Source organism: Sesamum indicum, linkage group LG2, assembly GCF_000512975.1.
Source record: "Sesamum indicum cultivar Zhongzhi No. 13 linkage group LG2, S_indicum_v1.0, whole genome shotgun sequence".
Lineage (NCBI taxonomy): Eukaryota > Viridiplantae > Streptophyta > Magnoliopsida > Lamiales > Pedaliaceae > Sesamum > Sesamum indicum.
The window spans coordinates 4,678,844-4,699,802 of NC_026146.1; the positions used below are offsets into that span (position 1 = coordinate 4,678,844).

At 36.9% G+C, this 20,959-nt stretch overlaps 4 protein-coding genes across 10 annotated transcripts; 1 reads left to right on the plus strand and 3 right to left on the minus strand.

Annotated features, from left to right (window-relative positions):
• Positions 1,314–1,989, minus strand: LOC110011564 (GLABROUS1 enhancer-binding protein-like). Its single transcript, XM_020691761.1, has one exon. It carries the CDS (start codon positions 1,987–1,989, stop codon positions 1,324–1,326), a length of 666 nt encoding a protein of 221 aa, XP_020547420.1. The 3' UTR covers positions 1,314–1,323.
• Positions 3,771–7,052, minus strand: LOC105179950 (F-box protein SKP2A-like). 2 transcript variants are annotated; one of them, XM_011103613.2, is made up of 5 exons: positions 6,899–7,052; positions 6,221–6,562; positions 5,192–5,540; positions 4,969–5,110; positions 3,771–4,701 (listed from the first exon to the last, which is right to left on the minus strand). In XM_011103613.2, the coding sequence occupies exons 2-5, from the start codon at positions 6,487–6,489 to the stop codon at positions 4,331–4,333; spliced, it is 1,131 nt and encodes a 376-aa protein (XP_011101915.1). In that variant the 5' UTR covers positions 6,490–6,562; positions 6,899–7,052; the 3' UTR covers positions 3,771–4,330. The 2 variants fall into 2 exon arrangements, with proteins under 2 accessions (XP_011101915.1, XP_011101918.1); XM_011103616.2 differs by lacking the exon at positions 6,899–7,052 and adding an exon at positions 6,637–6,841.
• On the plus strand, positions 13,882–15,587 carry LOC110011560. The gene is made up of 2 exons (XM_020691726.1): positions 13,882–14,900; positions 15,005–15,587. The coding sequence occupies exons 1-2, from the start codon at positions 14,481–14,483 to the stop codon at positions 15,071–15,073; spliced, it is 489 nt and encodes a 162-aa protein (XP_020547385.1). The 5' UTR covers positions 13,882–14,480; the 3' UTR covers positions 15,074–15,587.
• Positions 15,745–20,675, minus strand: LOC105179968 (ACT domain-containing protein ACR3). Of its 6 annotated transcripts, none has more exons than XM_011103645.2 (9): positions 20,329–20,675; positions 18,977–19,082; positions 18,440–18,507; positions 18,153–18,198; positions 17,827–17,941; positions 17,566–17,633; positions 16,748–17,359; positions 16,532–16,636; positions 15,745–16,255 (listed from the first exon to the last, which is right to left on the minus strand). In XM_011103645.2, exons 3-9 carry the CDS (start codon positions 18,502–18,504, stop codon positions 15,935–15,937), a joined length of 1,332 nt encoding a protein of 443 aa, XP_011101947.1. In that variant the 5' UTR covers positions 18,505–18,507; positions 18,977–19,082; positions 20,329–20,675; the 3' UTR covers positions 15,745–15,934. The 6 variants fall into 6 exon arrangements, with proteins under 6 accessions (XP_011101947.1, XP_011101934.1, XP_020547384.1 ...); XM_011103632.2 differs by having other exon boundaries at positions 18,440–18,513; positions 20,329–20,674; XM_020691725.1 differs by lacking the exon at positions 20,329–20,675 and adding an exon at positions 20,115–20,253.

The following is a 20,959-nucleotide window of genomic DNA, read 5'->3' on the forward strand; positions in this document are numbered from 1 at the left end:
AATCACAAGGGACAAAGGTACTGGTAAATTGTGGTTATCTCAATCTGATTATATTGAAAAGGTATTATGCAGATTCAAGATGGAAAATGCAAAACCGGTTGGAATGCCATTGGGAAATCATTTCAAACTATCCAACAGTGATTCGCCACAGACTGACTCCGAACGTGCAAAGATGAGAGTCACACCATATGCCTCCGCAATTGGGAGCCTGATGTATGCTATGATCTGTACTCGATCGGATATAGCACATGCAGTGAGAGTAGTTTGCCGTTTTATGAGCAATCCAGGAGTGATGCACTGGGAAGCTGTGAAATGGATTCTTAGGTACCTAAGGGGTACTAAGGATCGAGAAGGTGTAAAATGCCCTTAATGAAGGGTTTTTTTGGTATTTCCCTGGTGTACTTCATTAATCACACATCATTACCCCCAAATTTTCTTGGACAACTCATAAGCTTTCTGCTCATGTGGCTTCGAGAAGGTCCTATCCTTACCCTCCTTCTCTTTGCTCTTATTGTTCTCATACTTCTTCCTCAGCCTCCTAATCTTATCCTGCAATTGAGTCCTAGTCACGTCCACATGCAAATTCTTCTTAATAAAATCATGAAAAGCATTCAAGTCAGTAATCGGATCGGACTTCTTCTTGGTCACATAATCTATCATCCCTTTCAAAATCACAATCTCGTCATCCTCACTCCAAAGCCTCTAGAAAAGAAATTTCTTCGAATCATCAGTAGACTTTTTCTCGCAAGTGTCGATGACTTTTTTATCATTCTACTCCTGTATGTTGATGACATGTTGATAGTAGGATCAAATGTCAAGGAGATCAATAGGCTCAAGGATCAGTTGTCGAGGAGGTTTGACATGAAAGATCTTGGCGAAGCAAGGCAGATATTGGGCATGAAAATCACAATGGACAAAGGTACTGGTAAATTGTGGTTATCTCAATCTGATTATATTGAAAAAGGTATTATGCAGATTCAAGATGAAAAATGCAAAACCGGTTGGAATGCCATTGGGAAATCATTTCAAACTATCCAACAGTGATTCGCCACAGACTGACTCCGAACGTGCAAAGATGAGAGTCACACCGTATGCCTCCGCAATTGGGAGCCTGATGTATGCTATGATCTGTACTCGACCGGATATAGCACATGCTGCGGGAGTAGTTTGCCATTTTATGAGCAATCCACGAGTGATGCACTGGGAAGCTGTGAAATGGATTCTTAGGTACCTAAGGGGTACTAAGGACCGAGAAGGTGTAAAATGCCCTTAATGAAGGGTTTTTTTGGTATTTCCTGGTGTACCTTCATTAATCACACATCATTACCCCCAAATTTTCTTGGACAACTCATAAGCTTTCTGCTCATGTGGCTTCGAGAAGGTCCTATCCTTACCCTCCTTCTCTTTGCTCTTATTGTTCTCATACTTCTTCCTCAGCCTCCTAATCTTATCCTGCAATTGAGTCCTAGTCACGTCCACATGCAAATTCTTCTTAATAAAATCATGAAAAGCATTAAAGTCAGTAACCGGATCGGACTTCTTCTTGGTCACATAATCTATCATCCCTTTCAAAATCACAATCTCGTCATCCTCACTCCAAAGCCTCTGGAAAAGCAATTTCTTCGAATCATCAGTAGACTTTTTCTCGCAAGTGTCGGGCTCGGCCTTGTTCTTCGACTTCTTAGCATCCTTAGTCTTCGTTTCTTTTTCTTCGGCAGTGCGTTTTGCGGCGGTGGATTTAGCAGGAGTTACGAGATCCGAAGCAATGGGCTTGGATCTAAACTTCCTAGGCCCGTCACTGGATTTCTGTTCATTTTCCATGGGCTTGGATGCTACGGGCTTGACGTTCGAGTCTGGTTCGTCGGAGTCTGACTCCGATTCAGATCCAGACTCCTCCTCATCCGAGGATGAAGGCGGCTGCAGTTGGGGTTTAGAGGAGGACTGAGGTTGCGCTTTCTTGGTGTTAAGGTGTGAAGATTGATTTGACATGTTGCCAAAGATGTTGAAAAAGTCAAGGATGACCCGGTTCAACTTAGAAATCCCAAGTTGAGTTGTAGACTCTAAGTCGGTCCAACTTAGAAATCCCAAGTTAAGTTGGAGACTCTAAGTCAAGTCAAGGATAACCCGGGCCAACTTAGAGATTCCAAGTTGAATTGGAGACTCTAAGTCATGGCTATAAATACTTTTATTGGCATTGTTTAGTAGAGCAGAGTAGAGAGAAAAACATATAAGTTCTCTGTGTAATCGAGAGATAAAAGAAAGAGTTGAGACGAGAGTGAGTGTTGTCTTTCACGTGTGGTGAAGACTTACATACAAGTGTGTGTGTGTGTGTGTGTGTTGTACTCCTCAATTTTTCTCCTCTTTGAGTGTTTTCTCCTGGCTTGGTATCGCCCCCAGACGTAGGATTTATATCCGAACTGGGTTAACAAATTCGTGCGTTTTTTATCGCCTCATATTCCAGGATGTCCATCTTGACCAGGTCTATTTTCTAACACTTGGGAGTTGCCTGTGTTGAGGATGAGGGCTTTTTGCTAACTTGCGCCAGATTGGGTTCGGAGTCGGAATCCTACGAGCCAGCGTCTTCAGAAGTAGCTTCGTCATCTTCTTCCTCCACTGATTCCGTTTCGAATTCCACGGGCTTCTCAGGTTCCCGATTCTTAGCTATCTTTCGAGACACACACACACACACACACACACACAGAGAGAGAGAGAAGAGAATTTATAGAGAGAAACCGGAGAGTGGTGAATTAAAATCTAGGGTTTCTCCAAAGAATAATAATATTCAGATACATACGAAATTTTTGTTGACTTCGCCTCTCTCAATTATTAAATATAAAATTGAAACAGTTTCAAGACTGGGCTACTGCACGAGTTCCCAATTCCCATCCATCAGAACCGGTGATCTTTACTTAAATGACGGAAATGCCCTTAATGAAAGTTTTTTTGGGTATTTCCCTAGTGTACTTCATTAATCACACATCACCACCATTAAGGAGAATGTAAAAGCATGAGATTGAAATTGGTAGGATTAATTTTAAATGGGCCAGTTTCAAGATCAAGACCAGACCCACATAGTGACAGCCTTTCCTATGCCGCCGACTTGGTCGAAATTATTTCATGAACCAGGCACAGGACTGCCCGGATCATCTACTGCCTTTGATCAACCCGTAAAAACCATCACTCTCTTACAACGTATGCCCGAGTCGACATAGTGCAGTCTCCTGCGGCTGATGACGAATCCGGATGACCATGCAGATGTGGTTTCCTTGGAAAACTAACCTGGCATCCAACACAATTTATGAATCATCAACCTCGTCGAATATGTTGATCCTCACACTAAACAGATGGCTCAACGTCGCAAGACAATGACCTATCAGCCAACGTGACTAATGATCATCAATGCAGTTCTACGTCTATGGTGCTATCTCTCCAGCTAGGCAGCTGAACCATCATCCATCTGCTGCACGAACACTGACTTGGCGGCCACGCTGGCTGATGACTAGTCAAATTTGTCCAACATGATTAATGATGTAGGCTTTAGTTATGGAGCTAGCTGACCCCACATGGACAACGGCCTATCTGCCAACATATTCGATGCCTGATTAACCTCTTCCCACGCGTCAGATAATGTGCTATCAACAAGCCAGCTAACTCATGTAAACCTCCTAGACTTGCTGAGACCTGAAAACAGAAGATTGCCATGACCCCCGCGACAGTCTAACAGCCCAAAACTGCCTACAAGGCGTCTTATATATTTTAACAGAGGTGTGGATGGCGTCTGAAATATACAAAGATTACATTCAGATGAAAACAGTTGGGATAGTGTACCAGGAGGATTCAGCAAGATTATAGTTACAAATACCCATTTAGTTGCACAGATACATCTACTCACATAAGGAATTGTGTCTAGGAAGAGCATTTGGAAGTACATAGATTGCAACGAAGAAGAGGACATTTTCACCTGGTAGAGTGCTGAAATAATTTTATGAGTATCTATTAGGTATGGATCTGGACAGTGCGACCATCGCCCACTGTTAGGCCTATAACACTAGCTTTTGACGACATTATTGAGGTGAGAATCCATGTTTTGTAATATGAATCCCGACTCATTCTCTGTTCCCCGCTGGTTATTCTTAATGTTGCAATATTAGATATAAAAGAGTTCTTAAAAGTATCACAACAGCACAAGATAAAGTAGTCTCAGAGACCAAATCTCCAACACATTAGACACCCCACAAATGTCCGATTTAAAAGTAAAACAAGCTTATATACAGAAGAGGCCTACTCTGTTTTCAGCCTGGAAACTTGGAGATTTTCCTCAACTCTCGGCTTAGTGGGCTAGATGAGGAATTGCAGGTGTAGCACGGTGTGCTTGCACCGCACATGCACAGTGCACGGACGTCAAATTCAGGCAACCACTAATTATGAGGGAATGTCGACCGGGGCATGTATGAAGAGCTGGAAAAGAGTCGCATAATGCCTGCACGGCTGGGGGAGTGAGGGCAGTGCATTGGCTGATATTAAGGTTCGTGAGCCCTTCCTCTTCATATCTGTTCTTTACAGGCGCCCAAACTTGATGCTTGTTTTTCACCCGACTCTGTGCCAGAGAATACATTGCCCTGTCCGTAATATTCTGACAATAGTACAGGCCGAGGGACCTCAGGTGAAGGCAGTTGTTTGCCAATGCAATCACACTCTCATCTGACATGATGATACACATCCGTCAGCAGAAGGTTCAATCTATAGCACCCAGAGACAAAAAACAACTAAAGAAACTTGTATTGCTATCTCAAACAAGAACATCAAGGATTTACATGTATCATATCGAGCCATTGCGTGCAGAAACATAGCCAATGCAATAAACCAATCAAATGAAAGCCAAACCTCTGTTCCACTGTTTAATACATTCCATTTTCATTTTATGGTAGGTCTAAGACACTTGTGTTAGGAAATAAAAGAAAGGTATACCTGTAATAAGAACACATCCACACAAGTCAAGAGCTCTTAGATCAGGGCAACCATAGGCTAAGCTCTTTACACCTTCATCACCAACACGGTCGCACCATCCGAGGTTCAGCGACTGCAATTGATTACAGTTGTATCCAATAGCCTGCATAAGTAGTTATAAAAGATTTGGTGAGCCAGCACATGTTGGGAGGCATATCAGTAAATGAGCTCATAAGTTCCATACCTTCAAAGCCCTATCTGTTGCAGCCCTAACACAACCACAAAGATTTAAGAATTTCAATTTTCGGCAAAACCCAGTCAAGTATCCCAGAGCACTATCACTGAAAGCCGAACAACCACTGATATTCAGCTTGACAAGGTCCTGGCAACCATGTGCTAAGGCATACAAGGAGCGATCAGTCAGTCTAAAACTCTTGCTGAGATCCAATTCTTGCAGATCATGGCAATAAGTTGCAATCTTTTCAACAGCATCATCCTGTAGTTGCGGTGTATCTTGCCGCAAAATCAGAACCTGCAGTTTCGTGAACTTGGGAACTAGAGACAGAACCAAATTATTCATGTTTTTCTTGCACCTGAGGATAAACGGAGCTACTCAGCAACCATAGGAATTACGACAGAATGCATAACACTGTACTTCAGTAAGCATATCTGCATTTGAAAACAAGAAAGTCGTTCTTCCCCCATATGGAACACCCACTTCAGACTAGGAATATGAATCAAGTTGTTGTACGTTCAAGGTTAACGCATACTGACTGGAACTCAATCCCAAACAGAGCCAGGTAAAAGAAGAAGATCTCAGATAGCCATATACTTAAACTCTTCAGGATACAGTAAGAAGAACCTAATCAGGCTCAAATACAATCACAACAGGATCAAACGGAAAAAATATGAAACTAGAAAAAACAGAGGATCTTGACAAGTAACTGAATTACCATCACTTGTAAACAACCCTGCGGCACAGATGCAACAAACTTTAAAAGCATATAACTTTTTTAATATATTAACCAACAAGAGCGGAATTATTTCCTCCTGTTTTCTTTTCCATAACAGGACTCCTACAACTATTGCGATAGCAAAAAACCAAAACACGGCAATTTGAGCACATAATGTTTTGCAAACCCGGGTAAATAAGCTCCTTATAAAACGGGCAAGAATAGAAGACCTGAATCTTGTACACTTACAGCAATAGTAAAGACATAGAAAGCATCCATCATATACGCAATAATTGCAGAAGGGACCATAGATAATATACCAAGAGAGGGAAAGATGGGTGAGGCCCCAAGAAATGGCATCCCTCCATCCATGGCAAACCCCAGAAGCCACAATCACCGTCTGATCATCCACCAGAGATAAAATCCTCAGCAACAGCTCCACTGGAATATCTTTCCACTCACTTATTCGCAGCCCTCCACCTAAACCACCCCCCACTTCACCACCACTGTCACTTCGATTCATATTCTCCAAACCAGAAAAAACCATCAGCTTCTCAAAACTCAAGTCCAAACCCTCTGTTCCCCTCATTCTTCACTATCAACGCCTCTTTTTATAAAACCCAGAACAGGAAAGTCAGAAAAGTTGCAGCCTTTATGTCAATCTGAAAACCAAAACGGCAAAAAGAGATAAACTTGCAATAATTTCAATAAGTGGGAAAGGGAAACTATCAGTTACCAATGCAAGAAGGTAATGAAAATCATCAACAGGTGTCAAGAATACAAAGGGGCTTCTTCAGAGAGTGTCACCTCCTTCTAGAAAATTCCACTTTTTTTTATAAAGAAGCAATCTTTACATGGCCCAAGAAAATATTTGCAAAAAGAGTATCTTTCCATTGCCATATTTCAATTAAAACGCTTGATCATATCAGAGATGATCAGACAAATATTAATAGTTCTGAGTGTGTATGCGTGTGGAGACACAGAGGAAGATGTGGTACCTCAGAGCTGTTTCCGTTTCTCTTTTTTCGAGTCAAAGGGAATGGGATGTTTACCTTGTGGAGGCTGTTTAGTATTTAGCACTTAGCAGCAGTTGTTTATAAGAAAGAGAGAGGAGAGAGAGAGAGAGGCAGAAGGCAGAAAATTGGGCGACGATACAAAGCCACGTGTCATATGAAGGTGGACATTACAAGACTAATTAATCTGCTTTCTCGAGAAAACTAGATCCCTAGGTATTAATTGCAAATTGAGAAATTCTGATCGGATTTAATTAAATTTGAACCAATTTTAACAAGAATAATCATTAGAAGAGATATAATATTAATAATAATTAATTATCATAACTAAAAATAAATAATAAAAGTACATAGTTATTGATCACAATCATGTAATGATTATTCGTCGTGATTTTTGCAAGTGCAAATAGAATATTTATCATAATTAAAAGTTATGAGAAAAATATTTGTCATATCTCATAACCATGGCAAAAAATATTTTTCATGATAGATTATTTAAGTTTTTGTATCAGTTTTATCTAATCACGTTTTTGTCCATAACCAGTAAAAAGTGTAGGCAATATTAAATATTTATGTATGCCAACCACCGGTAATTATGACAATCATATACCAATCTTCAATATCGGATGACTGTATCTAATCAACAATTATTGTCGAAGTAGAAAGACAACTTCTATTAAAATAGAATAATATTCCACATCTTGTTAGGGTCCAAAGTCATGGGGCCTCGACTTCACCAAAAATAGCTAAAAGATTAGAGATAATTATCATCTCTGGTGATTTGATGTAATTGCACATAAACTTCTGCGATATAAAAACTACATCTAATATCCCTGATATTTATTTTCGTCTAATAAATAAGTCTCTCTATTAGTCGAAATTTATCGAATTTATTGATATTAATAAAAAAAAATAGATAAAAGTCCATATTTTTTCTCAACTGACTTATTACTAATTTATTTCAGGGCAAATAAATTCTTCTATGATAAAATTATCCTTCTACATCTTCACACGTTAATGCATACGAGGATATACATCTTCACCGTTATAATGGTAGTTTAGATAGAAAAAATTTATTTGACCTGCAATAAGTGGGTAGATCTCAATTTTTTATTAGTTCTTTTATTAATATTAATAAATTCAGTGAATTTAGACTAACGGAAGGACCTCAAAGATATTACATATAATTTTTCGAATCACAAGAAATCTACATATAATTATGTCAAATCTTAAAATACGGAATGTAATTGTTCCAAAAGATCATTGAAAATGAAGTTATAATAATTAAAAGAAAAAACTCAACAAGAAAGAATTCATCATAAAATAATCAATGGCAATACACATGGAATTTAATTGAAACCTTGTTTGCATAGACTTTATCAATGAATACTCCATCTTACGAAGAAAAATGATTAATCTAAATAATTTTATAAATAAAATTTTCTTCTTTTTTCTACTTATATATTATATTTCACAACATACAAACATTAGTTTAAGGAAAAAACATTACTTTATGAACGAGAAAAAGAGAATTATTCAACTTAAGACGTACCTTACTTGTCATTAGAAAGAGTATTCCTTAATCAAACTTCTTTAAATTTATACTAATCAAATTAAGGTGACATCAAATAGGATTTTTTTTTTTAATAAATCGAATAAAGCATATTATACGATATCAATCAAAATAATATATAAGTTTTTTTTATAAGCATGATACATGATTTGATTATAGGGTAAATTACAACCACCTCCCTAAAAGTTTGATATAATTATAAATACCTTTTTATTGTTTGAAAAATTGTAAACGTCCCTCTAATTTTAAAATCTGTTTAACAATGAAACATTCCATTAGATTTTTCATTCAATTTTTACGATGAACGGATCAAAATACACTTTTAGATTCTGAATTATAATTTTTTATAATTTTTTAAAAAGATTTTATGGACTAATTAATATTTTTTATGAATTATTTATTTTACCCACCTTTAATTTTTTTTAAAAAAATAATTTAACAGAAGTAAAATAGTAATGAAAGAATATTCATAATTATGTTATATATCCGTAGAAGTAGGTGTAATTTATCCTTAATTATATAATATAATACTTTAATATTTAATTTTTTAAAGAAAAAATATATGAAGTGGTGGGGTCCACAGCATCAATTTCATTTTTTCCCCTTCTCTGGTTAGACCTAAGGGATGGCCTTTGATGTGATGGGCAATTTGCAGTAATGTGATCAAAGCAAAGATGAGAAATTAATAAAAATAGTTAAAATGTTGAGATACAAAGCAAGTTTAGGGGAAAGTGCAGTGCAGGCAGTATGGTATGATACCTAAAAGAATGGACCAAAATCAAAGTCCAGAAGGTTCCCATTTTTGTGCAAAAACGAAGCCGTCTCTCATAAAGTAGTCCTCCATTTTCATTTAATTGCATCTTTACACTTTTCCTAAACTATCCCATTTTCCATCTCAACTTATCTCTTTCTTTCTTCTGCAAATTATTCCTTATCCCCCCCCCCCCCCCCCTCTTTTTTTTTTTTCTTTTTTTTTTTTTTTCTTTTTTCTACTCACTAACTTCCATATATCTCCCATTCTTTTCCCCCCCCCCCCCAATTTTATTCTTTTTCCAAAAATATGTTTGAAACTAGTTTTTATTTTTATGAATACAGTTTGTTATATCTGATGAGGGTAATTACAAAATGATCAAATTGTCCTTCCGTTTTAAAGAAATCTACCATAAAAGGCAAGATTCGCGCATGAAGGCGCGGGTCGGGTTGTCTGACCCGGTTCATCCGACCCGCACGCTTTTCTGGCCGTTGGATCATCTGACGCCCAATCATCCAGATGATGCCATGTGGTAAGCATTCAAGCTGTACCGTACACTATAAATACCAGCACTTATGAATATTTATGACAAGTGCATTTATCACGTTTTCTAATTTCACTAGCTCCCCGTTGATCGCTTTCGACCCCATTTTTCTAACTTAAACATGGGAGGGCCTTAGTTGGGGGCTACCCAGCAAGCCTGACGTGTGTTCTGTTCTTAGGATCTACTCGTAGGAAACTCAAAGAGGGATTCAACGACCCGATATCAGGGTACTAGGTTCAACAACCCAACCCAAATTGTGCGACCTGCATCAATATCATTTTTGGTACATTCGCGTTACAAAAATTGATTAAAAGGGTATTTGTAATAGTTCTTGTTTTTATGGTGATAATAAATTGTAAGTTAAGCAGTAGTAGTAAAAGCTACGAGTATTTGAAAACAAAAGTTAAAAAGTTGAAAAGTCGGAGTGTTTAGAAAAATAATAATTTAATATTTATTATTTTACTAATCAGTGGCAGAAATTGGTTGAGAGCTGCTTAAAACTTTTGATATACGTCAATATAATTTAAGCAGTTCAAAAGCAGAAGTTATAAAACTAAAACATCATTTTTAATGTATTTTAGCAAAAAGATGATAAAAGCTTATGTTAAGCATTTGCAGACACCCCTTGAATGTATCGATAGTTCTCCTTTTATATATATATTTATAAGACTTTTGCTAAAAATCACTTGAGTAAGATCTCGTCAAATGATATTTGAGATTATTTAAGAATTAAAAATTATTCATATGTAGAAGCTCGTGGATAAATTGAAGTCAAATTAAATTAATGTATTCTTTGATGAATTTTAATTCATCAAAGGTAAAAATTTATGATTTGAATTATGCATCACTAATAGTTTATATAGTTGCATTAATTAATATTTTTAGGATTAGTATTAGTTAATAAGATTGAAAGAAATAGGCTTATTTAATGAAGTATTAAATTGACAGATCAACAACAGAACAAATTAATGTGCACACATATATAATAATGGGCAATTATTTAGTGCAAAACGACTTCAATTATATTACGTAGTTTGACAATATTGTCGTAATTTAGAAACAACTTTATGTGAGAAATGGAAGGTTCATCAGCTACGTACGTAGACTTCTGAGAAAATCATGCGTGCACTTGTGAACTTGTAATAAATTCAAAGGAATAATTTTATTTTGCTTGTAAAGTGTTCTTTCCCTTCCACTTTGAACTTGCTTGCAAATTAAAACAACAAAAACTTCTCTTGGATTCACAAAAATGCAAATTTTAGTTACTAATTATGAATTCGAATTCCAATATTTATATATATATATATATATGAGAGATTGTTTTGCTGTATTATAGATGTTATTTACTGATATAATAGGTGTTGTTTGATATGTGATAAGAATTATTGTAATCAAATTGTTTCAATCAATAATATTTCATCGTTTTAAATCAATATATATATATGTTTTTTTTTTCAATTATCCAAAATTTCAAGATTAATTTATTTTCGATAGCTTTAGAAGAATGATGTGTATTTTTTGCAGTCACGGCGACCTATTGTTACTACTATGCGGTAATAAAAATCGAACATATGAATTGTTGTGCTATAGATGCAAAACTTATTTTCATCTTAGTTCAAAAAAAAAACGAGAAAAATTTAATTTAATAAATTTACAACTTATTTTTAAATAAATCAAATGCGAAATGTTTTTTCTCCTTATAATGCTCAGTAGGGAAAAAAATGTTGAGCTTTTATAATATTTTCTTGATTGTTATTTTCAAAAGGTCCAATATATTAAATCCATATTAGTATCTCAATGGTTATATTTAAAGTAAATTAACTTGTTACACGTCTCTCGTTTTTTAATTCAGCTTCCTAAACTAGTTTTTTCCTATTATCGGAAATTCGATAATTCATAAAAAATAATACCTTTATCAGCAATAAATAATTTATAAACTAAAAATAATCATAAATAAATTCATATAATGCCACAAATATCTGTATGTTTATCGGTATCATGACCCATGACCTTATTCTTATAACAAGAATCATAAAATTTTAATTTTAATCATTTAGAGGAAAGTCTCATAAATTACAAATAAATAGTCGTTGACCCCAGTCATATAATAATTGTTGGCCATAGTTTTCTCAAGTATGGCTAATACATTTGTCATTGATAAAAATAATTTCATAATTTAAATTTTTACATCAATTTTTAATTAACCAATAATATGTTTACCATAATTTTACTCATAACTAATAAAATTATAGTAAACAGTGAATTTACTTCAAATTGAATGGACGTTGTACTCATCTTAATACCTCAACTACATCGGTTGTCAATTGTCACATATGTATACCAACTTCCAAAAAAGCCCAAAATTCCCATCTAACATGCAATTAATTGCAAACAAACAATCAATCAAATCCAACGGAGTCCAAGAAACCAAAAAAAAAAAAAAAAAAAACAAAAACATCATGGATTGCAAACAAATGCGTGAGTGGTGTGGGTCCGATCCATTTATCTTGTTTTCCATGTCGCAATTGTGACTTGTACCACATCAAACATTTATATCTTGTTTCCTTTGTTTTCGTTTTTTCTTTTTCCCTTACCTAAAAGATAATCGAGAATATTTTAAATATCTACTTATATTTTTGTAAGACTCACAGTTCAATATTAATTTTTTAAACAACGAGGGGTATTCGTAATTATGTCAAATTTTAAGAAAAGTTATTGTAATTTATCTTTTGATTAATTATAAAATCAAAGATGCTGAAAATTATCTTTCTATTTATCTTACAAGAAAAGAAAAAAAAAAAAAAAACCAAACAAAGCTTCTTCTTTTTTTCCCACTGAGAAATTAACAAAACACACTGTTTGGAACCAACTGAGGAATCCCAGGACTTTGTCCAGATTTCTTTTGAACCTGAGTAAAGTTGTTGTCCAGGTGCATTCTTGAGCCCAGCAATGATTGTTTGAGTCGCATAATTGATCTGTGTAATTGAGGAATTATCTTCCGACATTTGTTGATAATATCGATTAGTTTACGTGCGTGTTGGGGGAAATATGACAGAATTTGGTGGACTTTTGTTTGTATTCACGTATTGGAATTTCATTAATTCGAACCACTTTAGTAGTCGTTGAATGTGCGCCACATCTCTCAACTTATATATATTAGGGAGACGGGGGACAATAATAATTTAGAAGGGATATGATTTATGATAATAAATGATATAAACAAACATCTCATATTGATTATAAATGCAATGTATGAGTAGTTCATAATTTTTTCATGACACATTCATAAGGTTTGTACGAAGCCACAACGAACAATACCTCATGTAATGGGGCGTCGATCAAATCACAAATTATATCATTTGGCGCCAACTGTGGAAACGAGGTCATGTGTTTGTCTCTTAAGTTGATGATATAGGCAAGACTTATAAGCCCTAGTCCTCCTATCCCGTGAGGCTTATAGAAAGTCAAACAATATCTCGTGCAACGAAGCACCGATCAAATCGCAAATCGCATCAAGTTTTTTCTTTATTATGTTTAAATCAATAATTTAAATAATTGAATTATTAATATATTATTCATGTAACAGTTCATTTTTAGCTGGTCCCTAAAAATTGAAATATATAAATATACTTATTATTTTGGCTCTATGTATAAGAATGGTACATCCATAGATTATTAGTGATCAATTCAAATACTAACAGTAGATTTAATCTGATAATTAAGGTTTTTGTATGGTAAGATTAGATCTATCTTAAATTAATAATTTAATAATTGATTATGCAACTGTAAATTATAGGTGTCTTCCAAAACTTATCTCATTTTTAAGGTTAATGAACGAATTAAAAAACCCCTAAAAAATGAATTAAAAACATTATTTAATAACGTAACAATGAGTGATGAGATAAAAAGTATGACTGATAAGTGATATTTTTCTTTTAAAAAATAATAAAGCTTATAGTTTTAATAATAACAAATATCTTATAAACTGAAAAGAATTAAATAAAAAATTTATGTATACAATTATCACTAAGAATAATCAGTGACTCACGGCCTAACGACGACAATTAGTCGTGCAAGTTACTGATAACTAACTTGTCACTCTCTTTTCACTAAAATCAATTAACGACAATATATATAGTCACGATCCAACGACGACAATCAGTAACACGAGTGAGTGATAGCTAACTTGGCAGGCCCATTTCCCATCAACAATGCGGGCGTGTGCTGAATTCTTGCGACGTCTCGATGAAATGTTTGAACGGATTATTCAAAGTTTATCAATTTGATATGATTGCCCATTTCTTGAAAATACGACATTTTTTCATTTGATTGAATTGTAAACATCATGGTTACAATCTTATCATTCCTGAAACACACCACCCACCGCCAAAACCCTTCACGAAGAAACCACATCCGCCAACACCTATTCGACGAGTACTTTCAGAAGCTGAAATGCAGGCCAGGCGGAGTAAGAATCTGTGTTACAATTGCGATGAAATTTTCGGACCAGGCCATAAATGCAAGCAACAATTCATGTACTGAAGAAGAGGCTGCAATGGAAACAGAGGGTGGAGAAGAGTTTACTGCGGAGGAGGAGGACATGACACTGTCAATTAACGCTTTTTAAGTGGCAACACAAATTTTAACACCTTCAGAGTTAAGAGCAAAGCATATGGGAGAGAGGTGCAGATCCTTATAGATGGAAGGAGTACGCATTGCTTCCTCGATGAAACAACAACTTAGTGAGCTGGGATGTCAACTTGAGCCAACTACTCCTATGGTGGTAAGTGTAGCGGATGTTAGGCAGATGGTTAGTCAATTATACTGCCCCACTTTCACTTGGGAAATACAAGGTAAGTTGTTTAGCTATCCTATGCGAACCTTGACATTAGGGGGCTGTCACATGGTCCTTGGTGGTGATTGGCTCGGGCAGTACAGCCTCGTTGCATACGCTTATAATTCAATGACAGTGAGAGTCTCTCAAATGGGAAGAAGTGGGAGCTGCAAGCCTTTAGGCAACAGTCAGAATTACACTGCATATCTGCTAAAAGCATGTCCAAGTTTGTTAATGAGGGAGCATACGGATTCGTGGGTCAATTACATTCAATATCTGCTACTTGTACTATTTCTCCTACTTCCACTGTTTCTGCAGAAAATACATCTTTATCACCACACATTGTTGAACTCAATCTGTTGCTAGACTCCTATGCTGATCTTTTTCAGGAACCTCAGGGACTTCCCCCTAGAAGGGATATTGAGCACCATAGAACTCTGTTGCATGATGGACGGTGAAGTTTCGTCGTCTTCCTCCAGCTATTGACATAGAGACGGAGAAATGACTTCGTACATCTCAAAGGGTCCATAGCCCGACATTCCCCATGCACGAGTCACCACCACCACCACCACGAGCTTATCTTGACCTAGAGAAGGGTTGAGAGTCCATATATGATGTAGGGAAGGGTTGAGGGGACATTACATGGCCAGTAGCCCGATGTTTCCCCATGCCTGCGTCACCACCGCTGCAGCCACTGCCACCACGACCTTATCTCAACGTAGAGACGGAGAAGCAGTTTTGGAGTCATTAAAATGCAGGATGTATTTTATTTGAAAAAGTATAAACAAGCTCGCGGGGAATAATATTTGGTGACAAATATATGAATTAGACTAGGAGCCTAATATTAGTTACCATGAACAAATCAATCAATTCAAACATTGTTGTAATAATATGGTTATTTATTATTAGGATAAGCCAACAAAGAATTAATATGCTGTATTAATTGTACAAATATTGAACCCTTTGCCTTTTTTTAATGAAAAAAACAGCGTCTTTCCTACTATTTGGAAAGAATTGAATCTGAATACTGCAGGCAAACCAGAATCCCTTACCCCTGTCCAAGTAAAATGTGAAGCCCTGGCCTGAATGCTGATGGTCTGACTGCACAATCACTCACTAAGAGATCCACTGTCAATCAAATTTGTACATCCTTTTATTGCACTTGGTTTTTTTTTTTTTTACCTCACTTGTAATGTTGAATGCAGTTGAGCCATGCATCATATATACAAGCTTGCAAAGTGATGTCAAAACATAGAACTTCAGAAACAGAACAGCATAGAATCATTGGCAGTGTTCAGGTTGAAACTTTTTGTACAAACTTAAGTGAGGAACTTCTCCAGTAAACTTCCGAAGAAGAAGCTCGTCTTTGCCCATCCACTTGCTTCAAGTGCTTTGGTATTTGTCGGGGCCTTTTTCACGTTAAGCCTCATCGTGTGGCCGATTTCCTTGCGTAATTCTTCGATGGTCTTTCCATCCACGGGTTTTCCAGAAGCATCACTCACGTAGAATATGTTCATGGCTTGCTCCCCAACAGTTGTCACGCCTGCTCTTGTGACTGACAGCCCATTTTCTCGGAGAACTCGTGTGACTTCTGAGAGCAGCCCGACTCGGTCCTTTGCACATAGTTCCAAGCTTAGACCCTGATGATGATGTTTGAACTCAATGATTAGATCCTTGTAACTTTTTAATGTTTTGTGAGAATGATGGAAGTAAAGGTCCTTGTAGATCTTGAGAATCCAAAAGTTGCATATACCGGCAGATTGTGTTTTGACAGAAAGAATGTCTAAACATGCTTAAGAATGATGGAAGTAAACTAGAATATAAAATCGGGGATCAAAATGTCAATGACATGAAAAGGTGAGATTCAACAGAAGTGCAAGAACTGATTCCATAATGGAGTAATATATCTCCATTACCTCACTTATTCTTCGTCTAATTGCTGCTTCGAGACACTTGATGACCTTTTCTTTCTCTCCTTCCGTTTCTAGCGTGCAACCATCCATGTGACGTATGTAATATTCCTACAAGTTGAGCACCTTCATTTACTCGAAACCATGCTCAATTATGATAAAGAACATGTAGAAAACAAAACAATGTTCTGAATACAAAGAAAAAGAACACCGAGCAGGTACCTGTGAGGCATAGGGGCCGTCGGATGAGATAGTAGCATGAAAAACGACATACTGAAGGTCCGTGAGGGTGCACACTATGTCAAACATGAGTTTTGGTCTATCTTTGCACCTAACAGTTACGACCGAGTAATCTTTCTCTTCGCATCGATCGATTGTGACCTTTGGTACAAGAGGACTGTCTGGCTCGGTAGCTGCAAAAGTACCTTCATAGTCTCTGTCAGAAAATAACAGCTGGTGGAGCCGTCTATCGACGTGGGTGGAACCCAAGGAGACACTAGTATGACCCGCATTATCATCGTTACCACACCCACGAAGAAGGTTTTTGAGCTGCTCCTCCATAGCTGCTAACCGTGATTCATCATCCACTGCACGGTTAGTAGTATCGTCATTAACGTAAAGAACACATGCTATGCGCCGGTTATGGGTCCAAACTTCAGCAGCAACAACATTGATATGGAGGTTGGCGAGCACGGCTGAGATCTCCGACAAGAGACCAGGGCGGTCCCTGCCTATAAGCTCGATAGCGGTGTAGTCACCCATAGAGTTCACCCCAACCCTCTTCCCAGGTGAAGTCTTCAATATGCCTGAGGTGTGGCCCTTGGGTCCTAAAGCCTATCATTTATGTATTCCAGAGGAGAATTAAAATGCGGAATATTTAATCAATTTTGTTCGAGTTGTACATATTATAAGCCAGCCGGAAAATTTTCAAACACATCATCTAAGCTTTATTTAGATAATGTTGATACTGCTGTTCCTCGTCAATCAAGCAGACATCATTTCCTCAAATAAACTAAGAATAGGAGAAAACAAATCCTTACCTTCTCTATGTGCTCAATAGTCCTGCTGTCGCTAATCTTTTGCCCTTGTTGATCAGTGACATGAAATACTGTCAAGAAAGAACCAAAGACGGTAATGAGTATTTTAGCCATGGATGAAACTCTGGATACCACTCAGTTGGCTAAATGTAGCTCAAATGAATTTTTGATGTAGTGACCAAAATTGGAGTCTTAAGGCAAGAACGGTGAATCTTTTTCAAGAAATACATGGTTAAGATATATTAACCAGAAACGCATGCGTACCATCCATAAACCACCCGCCATCAGACGAAATGTAGGCTTTTGTAATTATAAGATCGAGGTCAGTTAGGATTTGGACCACCTCCAGCAGTATCCCTGGCTTATTCATGCTGTCAACCTGAGTGATATAAAAGTATTGATACCATCACTTTACCAAGAACTCATATTTGATACGGTCTACTTGGACAAAAATTAAAAAAAAAAAAAGAAAAAAACTAGTTGACCATTAAGAAAGGAGAGTTATTGATATGGTGATTGCTTCTGAAAAATTATAATTGCAAGAATACTGTGTTTCTCCTGGTGTGCAATAAATTCTTGTAGAGGGTTACCTTGACCAGAGTACATTCCTTGCAACTAGAGTTGTCCACAGAAACCCTGAAACGAACGAGCGGAGACAATTAAACAGTGAAAAACCTGAATCTAGCATGACTCGCTATCCAAATTCAAATCTAAACGAGTTTAGCAGAGACAATTTAAATTTTCTAGCATTAAGATACTTCAAAACTCATAACAAGATAATTAATGAATTGCAGTATAGTTTCTCTGAAATCGATAGCATATATAAATATCTCCATCATGCATCCAAACCAAAAGGGCAAAGGTTTTGAAACTGAACTGTGGAGGATTTATTCTGATGCTCAGCGTTTCATACTCCGGATCAAAGTATGCCCACGAACCCATTCTCTGTTTCTGCATCAAATGTAGATTAGGGATACTGACAAGAAAGTCACATGGCATTTCAAGAAATACCATAGTTATTTAAGCTACTGAAGAAAGGGGTTAACTCTCTCAAAGTAAGGAAATCTCTACTTTGAAAGGCCTTATGGTTGTACTATGATTGGTATGTTTTTTTACTGGTGATCCAGAGACATAGTTGTCTGACATAATTGTCTCTGTCATACTTGAGAAACAAGGTATCTAGTTTCCGTTAATTACTAAAAAAGATAGAAGATAAAGGAAAGAAAAATAAAATAAAATGCAACTGCATATATTTGTAGACTCGAGAAAATAGTCAGCCCCATAGGCAATATGTGTTCGTCGGTTTGTACCAAAACATACCCCTCTCATACAAGATAGTGTGAGTAGGGAAACAGTACAAGTCATAATAAGTAAAGAACATCTTATTGGTTTCTGCAGAAACATAAAAGACTACCTTGGATGAGAAAGTCGGCAAGAACTTCAGTGGAAAAGATTAGTTCCTTTCCAGGTGCAGCACATTTTATTCAGAAACACCTTTACATTGTGACAAGCGCATGAAACTGCAGAAAGAGAGTAGTTTTACAATGTAAGCAAATAAAAAATATCCACCAAAACAAGTAGACTTTTTGAGTCAAATTACTGGAATATGGTCTCATCATGTTGTTTCCAAGGAAAGACCAATGTGAACGAATTGCAGTATGCAATTGCAGAACATAAGATTTCATTGGTCTGGAAGGCAACAACTATGCAGATGACTGTCATCCACTGTACATAATTATCGCACTGAGAAATTTAATCGTGCATGCAAATACAGATGAATGAAATACATAACAAAGCTTTATTGCACTTTATATCTTAAGTGACCCCCAGCCCCGCCCCCGATGATCCTAGTACCAGTAGCATATTGATCCACCAGGGGAATTTCACCCATTCAGCACACAGGAGAAGTATTGATATACAGCCTACATACAGCAGAACTTGTTACTTGCAATGAAAAGTCAAAAGACAGATGAATTTGGGCTTGTAACGAGCTCATCGTGACAAACATACAACAATTCTTGCAGGTAAAATCAAGCTCAAGCATAGGCCTTTCATAAAATCTGGAGAGACTACACTAAGTAAACAAACAACCCTTTAACTTATTTCAGTGAGTTCTGCTGGGACCAATTATCTGTAAAATTACGGTAAACCATTTAGCTGTCAACATATTGAGATGGCTGAAAGTATGCATATTTCCACATTACAGGGGTAAGTCCTGACTAGAATTACCGTCTAATTAAACAAATTTGAAGCAGATATGTATGTGCCTGTTTATACAAAGAAAAAACTCCAGAGAGTTTAATTTATCATCGGTGAAGTTACATGTAAAACGCCAAAATTCTTGACAAGTTCCAGTCTGTAACTAAAAACAAAATCCAGAAAAGACAGCTAGCTAGATAGAGACTTTTAGTTACAGTTTTACCACACAGAACTCTTAGTCCACAAAGAGTGATTAAATGCTTATGAATTCTATTAACCCCCCACCACACCCCCACCCCCACCACGACCACACACACAAATCCAGGCATTAAGCCTGGGATTGAAAAACATACCCCCATAAGAATTCAAAAAATCAGTGAAGTACTCTAACAAAAAGAAGGGAATTTGCAGAGAACTGAGTAGCAAATCACAGTAAGAGAAAGGTAAAACATCTAAGTGATGCCTCAAGAAAATTCATGACTACAACTGAACTACATCTCAGCAACCATCTCACACACACACACACACACACACACACACACAGAAGAGAAGATAAAATTCACTGACCTGGTTTGAGCACTGGTTGCGGTTGACAGTTGGCTTCACATAAATATGACGTGTGAGTGAGTCTGCAAAACTGAAGAAAAAAGAAAAAGGAAAAAAAGAAGTAAGAATGAGAACTTTCGACGTTGGAGGAGCACTACCCACCACTACAATTAACAAGTCCTCCCTCTGTGTGTGTGTGTGTGTGTTTGTTTCTCTCTCTACAATAGTGTGGTAGAGAGAGAAAGAGAGAGAGTGTGTGAGCGAGAGATGGAATCTGTATCTCTGAAAAAAAAAAAGAAAAAAGAGAAGGTGGAGGAGGAGAGAAGGGCCAGTGGGTGCATGGGATGAGAGTAGTAGCGATGGGAGAGCGAGTGGCGTTTGTGTTGTGATGTGGAGCGCGTGGATAATTAGGGAAGCGTGCCATTAAAATAAGCAAAGATTAGCATCCATTATTGTATCGGACAAAAGTACAGCAATTGCAGTATGAAGACAATGACGCGGCGACCGAACAGTGGATCCCTATGCCGCCACTCCACTTGTCTTACTCACTCTCCATGTAGAGCGTGCGTGGTACTGTCGCTCCCCAATTTACATTCTTGACCCCTCTGGTTTGTTCATAAATCCATTGTGGTCCATTTGTTAGCACCAACAT

Bases quoted from the DNA above. Each gene is read 5' to 3' on its own strand.
- LOC110011564 (XM_020691761.1), bottom strand. From the start codon at position 1,989: ATGTCAAATCAATCTTCACACCTTAACACCAAGAAAGCGCAACCTCAG.
- LOC105179950 (XM_011103613.2), bottom strand. From the start codon at position 6,489: ATGAGGGGAACAGAGGGTTTGGACTTGAGTTTTGAGAAGCTGATGGTT. The intron at 5,541-6,220 runs GTATATTATCTA...GTTTATCCTCAG, and splicing joins ACCCATCTTTCCCTCTCTTG to GTGCAAGAAAAACATGAATA. The intron at 4,702-4,968 runs GTATACCTTTCT...TCATCATGTCAG, and splicing joins TGGATGTGTTCTTATTACAG to ATGAGAGTGTGATTGCATTG.
- LOC110011560 (XM_020691726.1), top strand. From the start codon at position 14,481: ATGGAAGGAGTACGCATTGCTTCCTCGATGAAACAACAACTTAGTGAG. The intron at 14,901-15,004 runs GTACTATTTCTC...GATCTTTTTCAG, and splicing joins ACATTCAATATCTGCTACTT to GAACCTCAGGGACTTCCCCC.
- LOC105179968 (XM_011103645.2), bottom strand. From the start codon at position 18,504: ATGGGTTCGTGGGCATACTTTGATCCGGAGTATGAAACGCTGAGCATC. The intron at 17,942-18,152 runs GTAACCCTCTAC...TATATCACTCAG, and splicing joins AGGAATGTACTCTGGTCAAG to GTTGACAGCATGAATAAGCC. The intron at 17,634-17,826 runs GTACGCATGCGT...CTTTCTTGACAG, and splicing joins TGGCGGGTGGTTTATGGATG to TATTTCATGTCACTGATCAA.